The 13602-nt window shown below is 50.8% G+C and overlaps 1 protein-coding gene across 1 annotated transcript in view; it reads left to right on the forward strand.

Annotated features, from left to right (window-relative positions):
* The window catches only part of COL4A2 (collagen type IV alpha 2 chain), a 205759-nt gene that overhangs the window by 148160 nt on the left and 43997 nt on the right, over nt 1-13602 (forward strand). The window contains exons 21-24 of the mRNA XM_017501828.2: nt 6262-6354; nt 7907-8070; nt 10944-11016; nt 11108-11214. Of these exons, the coding sequence (XP_017357317.1) occupies nt 6262-6354; nt 7907-8070; nt 10944-11016; nt 11108-11214 (437 nt within the window). The remainder of the gene's footprint in view (nt 1-6261; nt 6355-7906; nt 8071-10943; nt 11017-11107; nt 11215-13602) is intronic.

Below are 13602 nucleotides of genomic sequence, written 5' to 3' on the forward strand. Positions count from 1 at the left end.
AAACAGATGTGAGCTGACATCGCTGCCTCTGTGTCAAGGTGATAAATTCCACAAACCTAATCCAGGGTGGGGGCCTCTCTCCTCTATTACACCCACACGTTTAAGCCAACTCGATAATCTGCCCTCTCAGCCTGTGCACAGCCAAGGCTACAACTGAACAGGTGACAGTGGCTGGTGACAAAAACAGATGGCTGCATTATCTGCAAAAATAAGGGACAGCCGTCAGCGAAGGTCCAGACAAATGCCCATGAAAGTCTATGAAGCGGGCAAACACCGGAGTGTGGACCCACCTGCCACCTGGTGGTGCATTCCTGAGTCAGCAAAGATGCTCTTCCACGTTGTAATGTTAGGTGACTCAGCTTGACTTGAGAATGATCTGTCTCAGGTGGCAGGGAAACATGCAGTCCCGCCTGGCACTTGCGGTCAGAAAAGGCTGTTCTTTCAGCTTTAGCATTCAGAGAATTTTACTTTTAAGATCAAGCTTTCCAACTCATGGGCCACGGGCAGCCCAGGATGGCTTCAAATACAGCCCAACACGAATTCATAAGCTTTCTTAAAACATTTTTGCAGTTTTTTTTAGCTAATTAGCTGTATTCGTTTGTTGTCGTGCTGCTGTAAGTACATACCCAAAAATGGGTAACTTCTAAAGGAAAGAGATTTAATTGACTCACAGTTCCGCAGGGCTGGGCAGGCCTCAGGAAATTTGCAAACATGTCCTTCTTCACGTGGTATCAGGAAGGAGAAGTGAGGAGCGAAGAGGGAAAAAGCCCCTTATAAAACTATCGGATACCATGAGAACACACGCACTGTCATGAGAACAGCTTGGTGGACACCACCTGCATGATTCAGTTACCTCCCCTGCACGAGGTCCCCCCCATGAGGGGATTATGGAAACTAAAATTCAAGATGAATTTCGGTGGGGACACAAAACCTAACCATATCCTCAGCTAACATTAGTGTTAATGTATTTTATGTGTGGTCCAAGACAATTCTTCCATTGTGGCTCCGGGAAGCCAAAAGATTGGACACCCCTGCTTTCAATGTTGTGAAATGGCCAATAGGAATATTTCATTCTCTTACGAGAGTGAATGTAGGCGACACTGGGAGAAAATATGAGGTCATAGTCTCTTTCTATGTGACAGTGACCAAAAGTTAACAGCCTCTTCTTTCCAAAATAGTTACTTTAAATTCCCTGACATTGCTCCTGACAATCTCCCTTCGGAGAGGAAAAACACCATATTTGTTAATGGATAGTGTTTGATTTCAGTTAAAGGTCAAATTCAAAGTCTCTGGTTTTTTGTTTTGTTTTGTTTTGTTTTTTAGGGGGACGGAGTTTCGCTCTTGTTACCCAGGCTGGAGTGCAATGGCGCGATCTCGGCTCACCGCAACCTCCGCCTCCTGGGTTCAGGCAATTCTCCTGCCTCAGCCTCCTGAGTAGCTGGGACTACAGGCACGCGCCACCATGCCCAGCTAATTTTTTGTATTTTTAGTAGAGACAGGGTTTCACCGTGTTGACCAGGATGGTCTCGATCTCTTGACCTCGTGATCCACCTGCCTCGGCCTCCCAAAGTGCTGGGATTACAGGCTTGAGCCAAAGTCTCTGTTTTAATTGTCTTTGGAAGATTACTTCTCTTTGACATCTCTAGAGGGAAAATCATTGGAAGTATTAGAAGCGATATCTTCTATTCAAAAACTAGTAGTCACTTCTCTGTTTCTATTTTAAAGTAAAATTTTAACTTCATAGGCTTCTACTTTCACAATTTTTCTTCAATTAGAAAACCCACAGATTCCCACATTATTTTGAAAATGTTTAGGTGTAGGTATTTCCCAGGATCATGAACCTGCCAAAGAGTCTGAGCAGTGGGAACTTTTTGTTTTATTTTATTGAGACAGGGTCTCACTCTGTAACCCAGGCTGGAGTGCAGTGGTGCAATCTCTGCTCACTGCAACCTCCGCCTCGTGGGATCAAGTGATCTTGCACCTCAGCCTCTCCAGTAGCTGGGATTACAGGCACTCACCACAACACTTGGCCAATTTTGTATTTTTGATACAGATGGGGTTTCACTATGTTGTCCAGGCTGGTCTCAAACTCCTGAGCTCAGGTGATCCGCCCACCTTAGCCTCCTAGAGTGCTGGGATTACAGGTGTGAGTCACCACACCTGGCCTTTAATTTTTTTTATTATCCTGGACAGCTGTGATAATGGCTAAGTTTCTATGAGTGTTATAGTTCCTAAGCAAATGGTATGTTTTGAGTTTTCCTTTTCTGGGGCAGAACATGACATGTTAAAAACAAAAGCATAAAAATATTCCACTTTAATGGCCGGACATGGTGGCTTATGCCTGTAATCCCAGCACTCTGGAAGGCTGAGGCGGGCCAGTCACCTAAGGTCAGGAGTTTGAGACCAGCCTGACCCACATGGTGAAACCCCATCTCTACTAAAAATACAAAATTAGCCAGGCATGATGGCACATGCCTGTAATCCCAGTTACTTGGGAGGCTGAGGCAGAAGAATCACTTGGACCCAGGAGGTGGAGGTTGCAGTGAACCAAGATCGTACCTTTGCACTCCAGCCTGGGCAACAAGAGCAAAACTCCATCTCAATTAAAAAAAATAATCCATTTTAAAGAACTGTGATCAAAGGCTAATGTTGCCGTTATTCCTGTAACTAAATTCCATTTTGATAAAGTCACAACCATATGCCATCTTGATTTTTTTTCTTTTTTCTTTTAATTGCACCTTGGGTTCTGGGGTACATGTGCAGATCATGTAGGATTGTTGCATAGGTATACACATGGCAAGGTGGTTTGCTGCCTCCATCCCTGTCACCTACATCTGGCATTTCTCTTGCTTTTCAAGTCTTGCTTAGTAAACCAGTGGTTTACTAGTATACATCAACTGCAAACAAATTAATTCCTGATCTGTATTGTAGGCTGATGAGGAAATTAATAAAATGAATGGAATGGTATCAGGTCAATGTTACCAGCTAAAAATTTTAAAAGCTTACAACTTAAATTCTCTAATTATATATATATATATATATTACGCCTGTGAGACACATTGTTTCCAAATCAACATTTTTAAAGCAACTTCTTATACAAAAAGTAGTCCACCACAATGGCCTTTGGAAAATGTGTGTGTGGTTGTAGTTTAATAGGAATGACCTTGTTTCCCACGGAGTTCTCTGACTTTTCCTCTGGAGTGAAATTGTTAGATTCTTCTCTTGTTAACTACAATTCATCCTGTTTTATGTTAGATTCTTCTCTTGTTAACTACATTTTTCATCCTGCTACTGATGAAAACCAGAATTTTTAGTGTTTTGCAGCTCCAGTAAAATCAAACTGTGAAGACAGTTTTCTTTCCGGGTGAAATATTTCACTTCCCCGTTGTAGTTCAGTTAACTGAATTTAGTTCTGGGAAGTTCTGTTCAACTGTAGACCTGGCTTGTTCGGCCAGGGGCTCTTTGTGGAAATCACATTGCAGACATCTAAGAGGCACACTGCTATTCTATAGGACTCATTTGAAATGACTAATATATTAGAGAAAAGGAGAGCAGCAGGGAGCGAGGAAGCCTGTCCCCTTCAGAGGGCCACTCTGTGCCTTTGGGACTAGATTTGCAAAGCATCCGATGCTTACCTTGTAAGGAGCACCCACAGCCTCTTTGTCCTGAGTGAATGACGTGTCTCAGGTTGACAATGCTGACATCTCTGAAGTATGTGTGATTATCTTTCTCTACCTGTGACACTGTGTGTCTCATCACACAGTGGGAGAGCTTGGTGACATACAGAAAAGCTCACAGCGTCCGCAATTGACCGGACACAGCAGCTGACCTGGTCCCAGGTCGCCCTTTGTCCCCAGCAGGGCAGGGTGTGGCAGCAGCCTCTCCTCCTGAAAATGCTGTCTTCTCCCCTCCACTCCCAGGAAATCCCACTTTCCCCCACCCCGACATCTCTCCCATGAAGCTCCTGCCTTCCCTGCACTCCCTGCCTAGATGAAGCCGTCCTCCACATGAAAGAAAATGCAGTGTGTGCCGGGCACCCTCTCATTTCCTCTGCAGCCCCATTCTGTGTTCTGAGCTACGCACAGAAACCGCTAACTTGACACAGAGTCAACCCTATGTATGTGTCTCACAAACACCTCAAGCCGTGCATGTTCAAAATGGAGCTCTGGGCCTCCTCCCTCCCCACCCCCTGCCGCCTGCAGGCCTCTCCCTTGGTCCTCACCCCCCCTGCAGAAACCCACAAGCTCCAGCAGGACCCTGGGCTGCTCTGGGTCCCTCGCACATCCTGGCAGGTCCCCCTCTCCAATGCTGTGTGTGCCCTTGCTCTCCACCACTGCTTCCCACACAGCCTGCTAGGACGACACTCACTCTCCCTCCCCTCGACAGCCTGTGATCCTCATGGCAGATGCAGAGCCTCCCTCCCGCCTCCATGCCCCTTAATGGCTTCCTACTGCCCTCGATAAAACCCGAGTCTGGTTTCCTCCCCCGCTCTGTGCAACTCTGCCCTTCACTCCCCACCCTCGGGTGCTGGCCTTCCCCTACTTCAGGGCCTTTTAGAAGCCTTGTCCTCTCTCTGGAACTTTCCCTCCCGCTACCTACTTGGGGGCTCCTTTTTATTCTTTGGGCTTTCATTTAAGCATCACTTCCTCAGAAAGGACTTTCCTGACTGTCCCCAAACTTTCCAATGGGCTCTCCCTGCTATTTTTCCTCTGTTCCCACAGCACGGGCCATCATTTAAAATCCACATTCGTGTGTTCACACATTGTGTGTTTCATGTGTCCCCACATCTAAGCTGTAAGCCCCATGAGAGTCTGTTGGTTTCATTTCTAGTCATATGCACACAGTACCTGGCACACGGCCTGGCAGAGCATAGCCACCGGATGGGTGTTTGATGAACGCGTGAATGAGTGAGCTGCGACACCTGTGCAGTGAGCAAACTGCAGGGGACAGTATTCATTTCCTTGTTTTCATGGACATTTGCACTCAGCAGCAGTTCTCTGGCATGCACACTCCCCTGCTGTTTCTAAGCAGATAGCTAGGCTCTTTAAAGTTGGGGTTTTTTCACCTGCCTGTTGTAATGGCCTCATTCCCAGCTCCTCTCAGGTTCCACGTAGCGTGGAGGCAACATGCCTTTTCCTTCGTTGGGGGAGTGTCATTTACCTGTTGGAGCTCTGGCCTTACTAGATGTAACAGTGAGGACGGATTGCTGCCGGGCACACCTGCAGAGCGCGCGCCCAGCCGCGGCGTCTGTCCTGCAGATGTGCCCCCTTCTCCTGCCACCAGGTGGCACTCTTCCTGTCCAGTGCGACAGCGCACACTTTGCAGGCATTGAGTGTGGTTCTTGCACCGTCACCATCAGGGGTGTCCCCGCCTGGATCGCTGAGTCCTGCAGGAGTTGGCGGGGAGAGAGTCAGAAGGGGAAGGTGCTGGGGGAGGGCATCCAATACGGTTGACCATGCTGAATCCAGATTGACCGCAACATTTAATTAGCATCGCAGTCATGCTGACTCTGTGTGTGCGTGTAAGGCGTGAAACAGGAAAACGCGTGCTGGGGGGAGGCACACGTGTGTCTCCTTTCCCACTTCAGAAAAAGATCCAAATGGAAAACCGCTTTCATCTCTTTTTTTAATCTTCTGGGGGGAACCAGAAGTGTGTCGCAGCCTTGGAATCCAAGTTACGTGAACAAAAAATCGAAAACTTTCTTTGTACTCAGTGTGTCTCAGAAGGAATGATTGTCATCCCTGTACTTTAATGGAAAAGCTAAATTTGCAGACTCAGATTTCTTTCCAACCCTGAAGGCTGTTGCCACAAAACAGACTAAGTTTTCTTTTGAAAAAAATGTGCTTTTGTTTATGGAATTGGGGTTTATGGGTCATTTGGGGAGCCCTGAGCTGAGTGGGACACCGGGCGTCTCTGTGGTGCCCATGCCCTGTGTCTGGGTGGGACTCATGCCCTCTGTCTGGGTGGGACCCCAGGCGTCCGTGATGCTGGTGCTCATCTGGGTGGGGCACCAGGCAGCCATGGTGCCAACGCCCTGCGTGTGAATGGGACCCCAGGCGTCTGTGATGCTGGTGCTCATCTGGGTGGGGCGCCGGGCAGCCATGGTGCCAACTCCCTGCGTGTGAATGGGACCCCAGGCGTCCGTGATGCTGGTGCTCATCTGGGTCGGGTGCCAGGCAGCCATGGTGCCAATGCCCTGCGTGTGAATGGGACCCCAGGCGTCCGTGGGGCTGAGGCCTGATTCTGTGGTTGTCTCTCTAGGCTTCCTGTTTGGCCTGAAAGGAGCAGAAGGAAGAGTGGGCTTCCCTGGGCTTCCCGGCTCCCCTGGAGCCCGCGGACAGAAGGGACGGAAAGGTAAGGGTGTGTGGGAGACACGGGATGAGGAGGACAGCCTGGTCTTTCCAAGTCCCCTCACCTTGCAGAAGGTGAAATCCGTCCCCCACTCACATGTTTGAAGATGTAAATGAGCCTGCGTGTCTCTCCCAGCCTCCTGTCCGCATGACAGTGACACTGAGAGGGAGGCGCCTGGAGCCGGTGGTGCTGTCTGAGCACGCGGCCCCCAGGCTTCACGTCCCTGCTCACCATCTGCCATCCTCGTCACTGACCTTCCCAAGCAGCGCAGAGGCCTCTGCTGAGCCTGCTGCTGGGTTGAAAGGGAAACAGTTACTTCTTAGGCTGCGCTCAGCTGATGTCTCAATGGCCCAGCTCCAAGGCAGTGTAACAGAGGTCTGTGTAGGGACCTCTGTCCATGGCGAGGTACTGGTGTAGTGACCATCCCTGGTCCCACTGAGACTCAGCGGAGCGACGTGGCTTGCCAGGTCTCCCTCCCCGTTGATGAGGAGGTGAACTTGGAGCAGGTGGTCTTTGCACCTGACCCTTCCCAGTCACCTCAGGGACTCTGCTCCTAACTCGAGGCCATCCTCTGTGAGGCTCTGTGGGCCCCTGGTGTGGTGCGGGGTGTGCTCCTGCTCAGCTCCCCCCTCCCTGAACGTGGGGAGCACTTCCTGGCACTCACCACGCCCTGGCTGTTTTGGTGTATGTGGGATGGGCAGTGCATTTAGCACCCTACCATGGATGGGCGTGACCTGAGAGCAGGCACCCCAGGGCCTGGGTCAGTGGGGCCTCCCCACTGGGCATCCTCTCTGCCCTGGGGGAGCCAGTCCCTGCCACCAGCATGGTGCTCCCTTGCTGCCCGGCTCCCTGGGTTCAGCCATGGCAAACAGAGGAAGAGAGGTCAGACATGTCTTCCCTGCTCACCCATGACCTTCCATGACCTTGGCCTCTGAGGCCAGGGCTCTTTCCCTCCCTGCCCGCTCCCTGGAGCCGGCTCCTCCCCTCAGCCCACTGGCCCAGTGGTGGCAGTCCAGCTCTGAGTGCTGAATTCCCTAACCTCCTTCACACTCCCTGCAACTCTGCCTATGCCTCTGAACGTGGTCCCAGTTTTTCGGTATCTTTAGTAAACATCAGAGTCCAATTCTGAACCGCATGAGACTGCGAGTGGACATGTTGACTCGCTCAGTCTGAGCCTTAGTTTTCTGAGCTAAGAAATGGGGTCACAGTGCCCATGAGAACAGGTAGTGTCCACAGAGGACCAAGCGCGGCGCCCAGCTCTCCCCACCACCCAGTACCCTCTCCCGCCACCGGATACCCCCCCCCACCACCCAATACCCTCTCCCGCCACCGGATACCCCCTCCCACCACCCAATACCCTCTCCCGCAACCGGATACCCTCTCTCCGACACCCGATACCCTCTCCCGCCACCGGATACCCTCTCCCCACCACCCAATACCCTCTCCCGCCACCGGATACCCTCTCCCCGACACCCGATACCCCCTCCCGCCACCCGATACCCTCTCCCTGCCACACTGAAAGGAACAAGGAGGCCCTTCTCTCCCTCACCTGCAGGAGATGCTGGGGACTGCAGATGTGCAGAAGGCGACGAACCTGTCAGAGGTCTTCCGGGACTGCCGGGACCCAAGGGCTTCCCAGGCATCAACGGGGAGCCAGGGAGGAAAGGGGACAAAGGAGACCCCGGCCAGCATGGCCTTCCTGGGTTCCCAGGGCTCAAGGTGAGCAACAGTTTCATCATGAAGCTGGCAAGACACTCTGAGGTCTCTCCACATGTCCCATTCTTGCCTTTTATCTGCTTCATACCAGCAATGCTCATGGACCCAAGGGTTCAAAATAGGCAGGTGAGAACCGTGCAAATATCCATCCCTGATGAACGGATCAGCTAACTCTATGCAGCATCTGTACGACGGAATAGCACCCGCCCTTACATGGAACATGGTATGCCATGTGGATTAAGACCCACACAGAAGAACACAGACTATCACATGCGGTCTGACTCTATTCACATGAAGTGTCCACACAGGCACCCTAGAAACAGGAAGTTGATTGTTGGCTGCTGCAGGTGGGAGTGGCTGTTTAATGGCATGCACTTCTTTCTGATATCATGAAGCTGTTCTGGAATTTGATGATAGTAATGGTTGCACAACCTTGTGAAAACACTAAAAATCACTGAATGTTATGCTTTAAAACAGTGAATATTTTGCTATATGAATTGCATATCAAAAAAACTGCTATCATTTTTAATGTAAAGCACATTATTTATTGAACATTCACCTTCTCAAGTTCAGCAAGAACTGATTTAGCATTGTTGGAAGGCTTCCATAACCTGATAAAAAGCAAGACCTTTTGATTTTTAAGTAGTGCATGTGCCTGTGTGGAGGTGCGGACCCCACACATATCAGCTCATGGCCTCTATTCTGTGCCTTATAAAAAGGTCACGGGCAGCAGACCTTTCTTCCCCAGCAGATTTTAGCTGACCTAAGATTTCAAAGTGAATTTCAAATGTAGACAAAGAAATTGTACTTTTTGTTGACTTTTTAACTTAAAAATAGAAGTTTGGGAAATTTAGAAAGCAAAAAGTTCATTATTTTACATATTCAGCAATAGAGGAAAAAGATTGCTCAGGACACTTGGCCAAGGAAGCTTGGACCATCTGACTCCACAGCATGGAAGAGAACGGTGGTCCCGCCGGGCTGCGGCGCTGACGCTCATGACTCCCAACTGCTTCGTGCGTGGAGCAGCGCCGGTGAAAATGAGACCTGGGCACCTTGCTAATCCATGCCCTAGGTTTCTCAAAAACAAATAGGAAAATGCAACAAAAAATAGCAGGTGCCCTGTTTTTTCCCAGTTTAGAAAGGATGCAATCTCCGAATCATGGCTGTCTAAGCAGAAGAAGTGTTCAGAAAAAGTGCATGTGGTAGGAATTGCAGATATACTAATGGCAAAGCTAGGAGGATCTTCAGTTGTTTCAAAAGTGATTCAGTATTTCCCAGAAGCCAGTGGATCCCATTCTGTACCCCTGAAATGGCTAAAACCTTCTCAGCACACACGCCCACAGAACTTTTGTTCAAATGCTGCTGGCTGTGCCTGGTGTCCTGCACTGAATTCTGTGATTGAGTCTGGAAACCCCACTGCAGTGGGAATACCTGAGACCATTTGGGAGGTTTTTGGTTAGTTTTGCTTTGTTTTTAATATTTGTACTGGTAGAGTCTGGCAGAGTTTAAAGTGTGGGAGTGGGTCACTAAGCCCATCCCTCCATCCATGTACCCAACGTGTATTGATTAATGGGCCTGGTCTGTGTGTGAGGCACTCTCCTAGATTCTAAAATAATGCAAATTTATTAGCGTTCTAAAATAGTTGCAAAGAACTAAATAAATCAAGACTGTGGAATTTTCTAGGAGAAGGGAAACTCCAAACACTTGCAACATTCCATTTAATTAAAGCAGCTCCACACATTCTCATATTCTTGGAAATAGTGTCAACCAAGATATGCCAAAAGCTAGCACAGCTCACATTTGAAAACACAACCCTGAGTTGGGTACCCTGCTCCCTTCTGCTCGTGGGAAGAGCGGGACACGATTTTCCAGGCTGCGATTTGAGAGTCCCTGCAGGCAGCTTCTTTCTAAAGTGCTTCTCCCAGCTGTAACCTCAGGGCAGGAAACAGATGATCTATTAAATACCATTGATTGTTCTCAGTATCCAGTTATCAGAAAACTTTACCTCCATACCTGGATTAACCTCCTTGGGAGTTTTTTGGTTAGTTTTGCTTTGTGACCTCCTAAGTGACCGTGGTTTAGAGGAAGCCACCTTGAGTTTGAGTTCAGCACTTATCAAAAGGCACTGGCCCCACGGATCCCTGGGGCTCTGTGGAGAAACGGCAGTGAGTCAGCTGCCCCGGGCTGCGGCCTGCGTGTCCACACCACTGGGCAGGGCCCAGGGACTCTGAGGATGGGCCTAGGACCTGGGTTTCCCTGTCCAACCACCTGTGGCCACTTCCGCTGCATTGTATTGATTGATTGATTGATTGAGGCTGAGTCTCACTTTGTCTCCCAGGCTGAAGTGCAGTGGCAAGATCTCAGCCCACTTCAACCTCCTCCTCCCAGGTTCAAGAAATTCCCCCTCCTGCCTCAGACTCCCAGGTAGCAGGGACTACAGGTGTGTGCCACCACACTCTGCTAAGATTTTGTATTTTTAGTAGAGATGAGGTTTCACCATGTTGGTCAGGCTGGTCTCAAACTCCTGACCTCAAGTGATCTGCCCACCTCAGCTTCCCAAACTCCCAGGGTTATAGGTGTGAATCACCGCACCCAGCTGCATTGTAATTATTTAAAATTAAAGACAACGTGCCACCCCGTTCCTCAGCCCCACCCCCGCAGCTCCAGTGCTCGAAGCCACTGCGGCCTGTGGCCCCCACACTGGGCAGCTGGATGGGGACATGTCCAGCATCGCAGAAAGCCCTCCTTGGATGCCACTCGGCTTGGTGACGGGTGACTGCCTGCAAGCTGTGTGAGATGAAAATGCTTGCCAGCCAACTTCCCACATGCCCTCACAGTAGCAGGGAGGAAGAAGTATTTTTGTCTGTTTTCCACAGGGAGTCCCTGGCAACGTTGGTGCTACCGGGCCCAAAGGAGCAAAAGGAGATTCCAGAACAATCACAACCAAAGGTCAGTTCCTCCGTGGCCACGCGGCCCCTGGGGCACTTAGCCTTCCTGTGGGTGTAGGCCTGAGCCGCTTCACATGCAAATCCCTTCCCAGGTGAGCGGGGACAGCCCGGCGTCCCAGGTGTCCCCGGGATGAAAGGTGACGATGGCATCCCAGGCCGCGAGGGGCTCGATGGATTCCCCGGCCTCCCGGGCCCTCCCGTGAGTAGCCACCGACTGCGCGGCCGCTCAGACCTCTCTTCATCATCCTTCATGTTCTCCTGACGCCCACAAAGCAAGCGGTGTTGACCTCAGCAGCAAACCACCCATGCATGGGACAGGTTGCTCGTTCGGCTCGGTCCGTTCTTAATGAGCAGAGATCAGGTCTTTTAGGAAACAGTGAATTCAGTTGGAAGCCAAGCCCTGACTGAACATTTAAAAGTCAATGACCAAATAAATATTCCTCCTGGTATAACAGAATAAGATCCACCCCTCAAAAAAAAATAGAAATTCTAAAATAGGTGGCGGAACCCTATTTTTTTAAGGTAAATCCTAAAAGATACAATTTTTGCAACCAACACACACTGGTGTTGAAGGAGGGAATATCTAGTAACCTGCAGCGACCCCGGCATCAATTCCTCGGGGGAGGCTGGGGTCAGAGGCGAGGGAGGTAGCCACGGAGGGAGACCAGACCCCTCCTGCACCCCCTCCGCCTCTGAGCCCCTCCCTGCCGTCACCGCCAGGCCTCCCCACCGCAGCTCCGGAGCCTGCCCTCTCCTCAGGCCCTGCAACCTTGTTTCTCACCTTTCTCTTCTAGATTCCATTTTCCTCCCTCTGGTCACCAAGCCTGTGCCTCCTTAAGCTCTCTGTACGAGTTTCCTGGGGCTGAGGCCACAAAGTGCCACAGACTGGGCGGTTTAGACATCAGACATGTATGGTCTCACAGCTCTGGAGGCTCGAAGCCCCACATCGAGGTGTCTGCAGGCCTGGTTCCTTCTGAGACAGTGCGGGAGGAGCGTGCCTGCCCCGCTCCCAGCTTCCAGGAGCTCCGGCATTCCTCACTTATAGACGGCCGTCTCCTCTGTCTTCCCATCATCTGTCCTCTCTGTGTGTCTGTCTCTGGGTCCAACTTTCCCATTTTTATGGGGAGAGTGGTCATCTGGGAAGGGGCCCATCCTAAAGACCTCATCCTACCTTGAGCGTCCTCAGAGACCTTATTTCTAAATAAGGTCACAGGTCTAGGTCCCGGGATTAGGACTTCAACGTCATGGGGGACAGTTGAAATCACAATTCTCTTCCTCCTCTCAGAGCCTCACACCTGAATTCTATCTGCAGCCTATTTGCCTCATTCCACAACCCACACCTTCTCTAGTTTTAATGTGGGTCACGTCTGTAGTAAGACTCCGGAGTGCAGTGGTGCGATCTAAGCTCACTGCAGCCTCGAACTCCTGGGCTCAAGCCATCCTCTCCCTCAGCCTCCCAAGTGGCTGGGACCACAGATGCACACCAGCACACCCACCGAATATTTTTAAAAATGTTTATAGAGACGAGAGCTCTCTATGTTGCCCATGCTGGTCTCAAATTCCTGGGCTCATGTGACTCTCCTGCCTTGGCCTCCAAAAGCACTGGTTTTACAGACATGAGCCACCACCCCCAGCCCACATTCTTACAATCTAAGTGCAGTTTTTTGAGGCCAGAGAACACAGCTAATTGGACATCTTAAAAATCTTATCTGGGAGGCAACAGGGTAAATAAGAGGCAAAGCCTTAATTGGTCACTTCAGCCAGGAGAGGATGACTGATGATTCCTGTGGTTGGAACAGTCTTTTGCCTGTTCAGCGTGTCACGTGGGGTGGGGCGGTGAGTGTGTGTGTGGTGCATGGTGTGCTCGTGTGTGTATGTGTCTGGTCTGTTTGATTCTGGATTTGTTACGGTCATGGTGGCCTTTCCTGGAGTTGGTGCCTTTGTGAAGTTGGTGACAGGACGTGTCCAACCATGGGGTCCACCCACCCCTGCAGCTCCCGAGCCAGTTTCAGCCCAGCTGCGGGCAGGTGGCCAGAGCAGGGGTAGGGGTGAGGGTGAGGGTCAGGGTCAGGGAGAGCCCTGCAGCCTCAGCTTCCCATTCTCCAGGCATGGGGGCTTCTCCCCCTGCTTGTGTGCCTTCCGTACTCGGTGGATCTCTAAGCCAAGAATCTCAACTTCTGCCTTTAGAAAGCTCGTGATCCTGCCCACGCCACCCTCCAGCAGCATCCCCTCCCCGTCCACTAAGTTTGGGGCATCTGCCCTGTGATCTCTGCAGCAGCCTGTCCCCTCCCCTGTGAAAAACAGCTAACACACAGGGGTGCATCCCATAATCAGGGTCCCATACATAGAGAGGGCTGCACCGGTGTCCCTGCCTCGCTCTGTCATGCCTTTGACAAGGAAGGGGCTGTGGTGTCAGTGGAGAGCAGGTAACAAGGGGCTGTGGCGTCGGTGAGGAGCAGGTGACAAGGATGGGCTGTGGCATTGGTGGAGAGCAGAGTTTGATTTCTTATAAGCCGCTGCCTCATTGTCATGAGAACACCCAGCCTCGTCCCATGGCTCAGGAGATGGGTGGCTTATGTGCAGGGCT

The sequence above is a fragment of the Cebus imitator genome, unplaced genomic scaffold (assembly GCF_001604975.1).
Source record: "Cebus imitator isolate Cc_AM_T3 unplaced genomic scaffold, Cebus_imitator-1.0 Scaffold14, whole genome shotgun sequence".
NCBI classification, from domain to species: Eukaryota; Metazoa; Chordata; class Mammalia; order Primates; family Cebidae; genus Cebus; species Cebus imitator.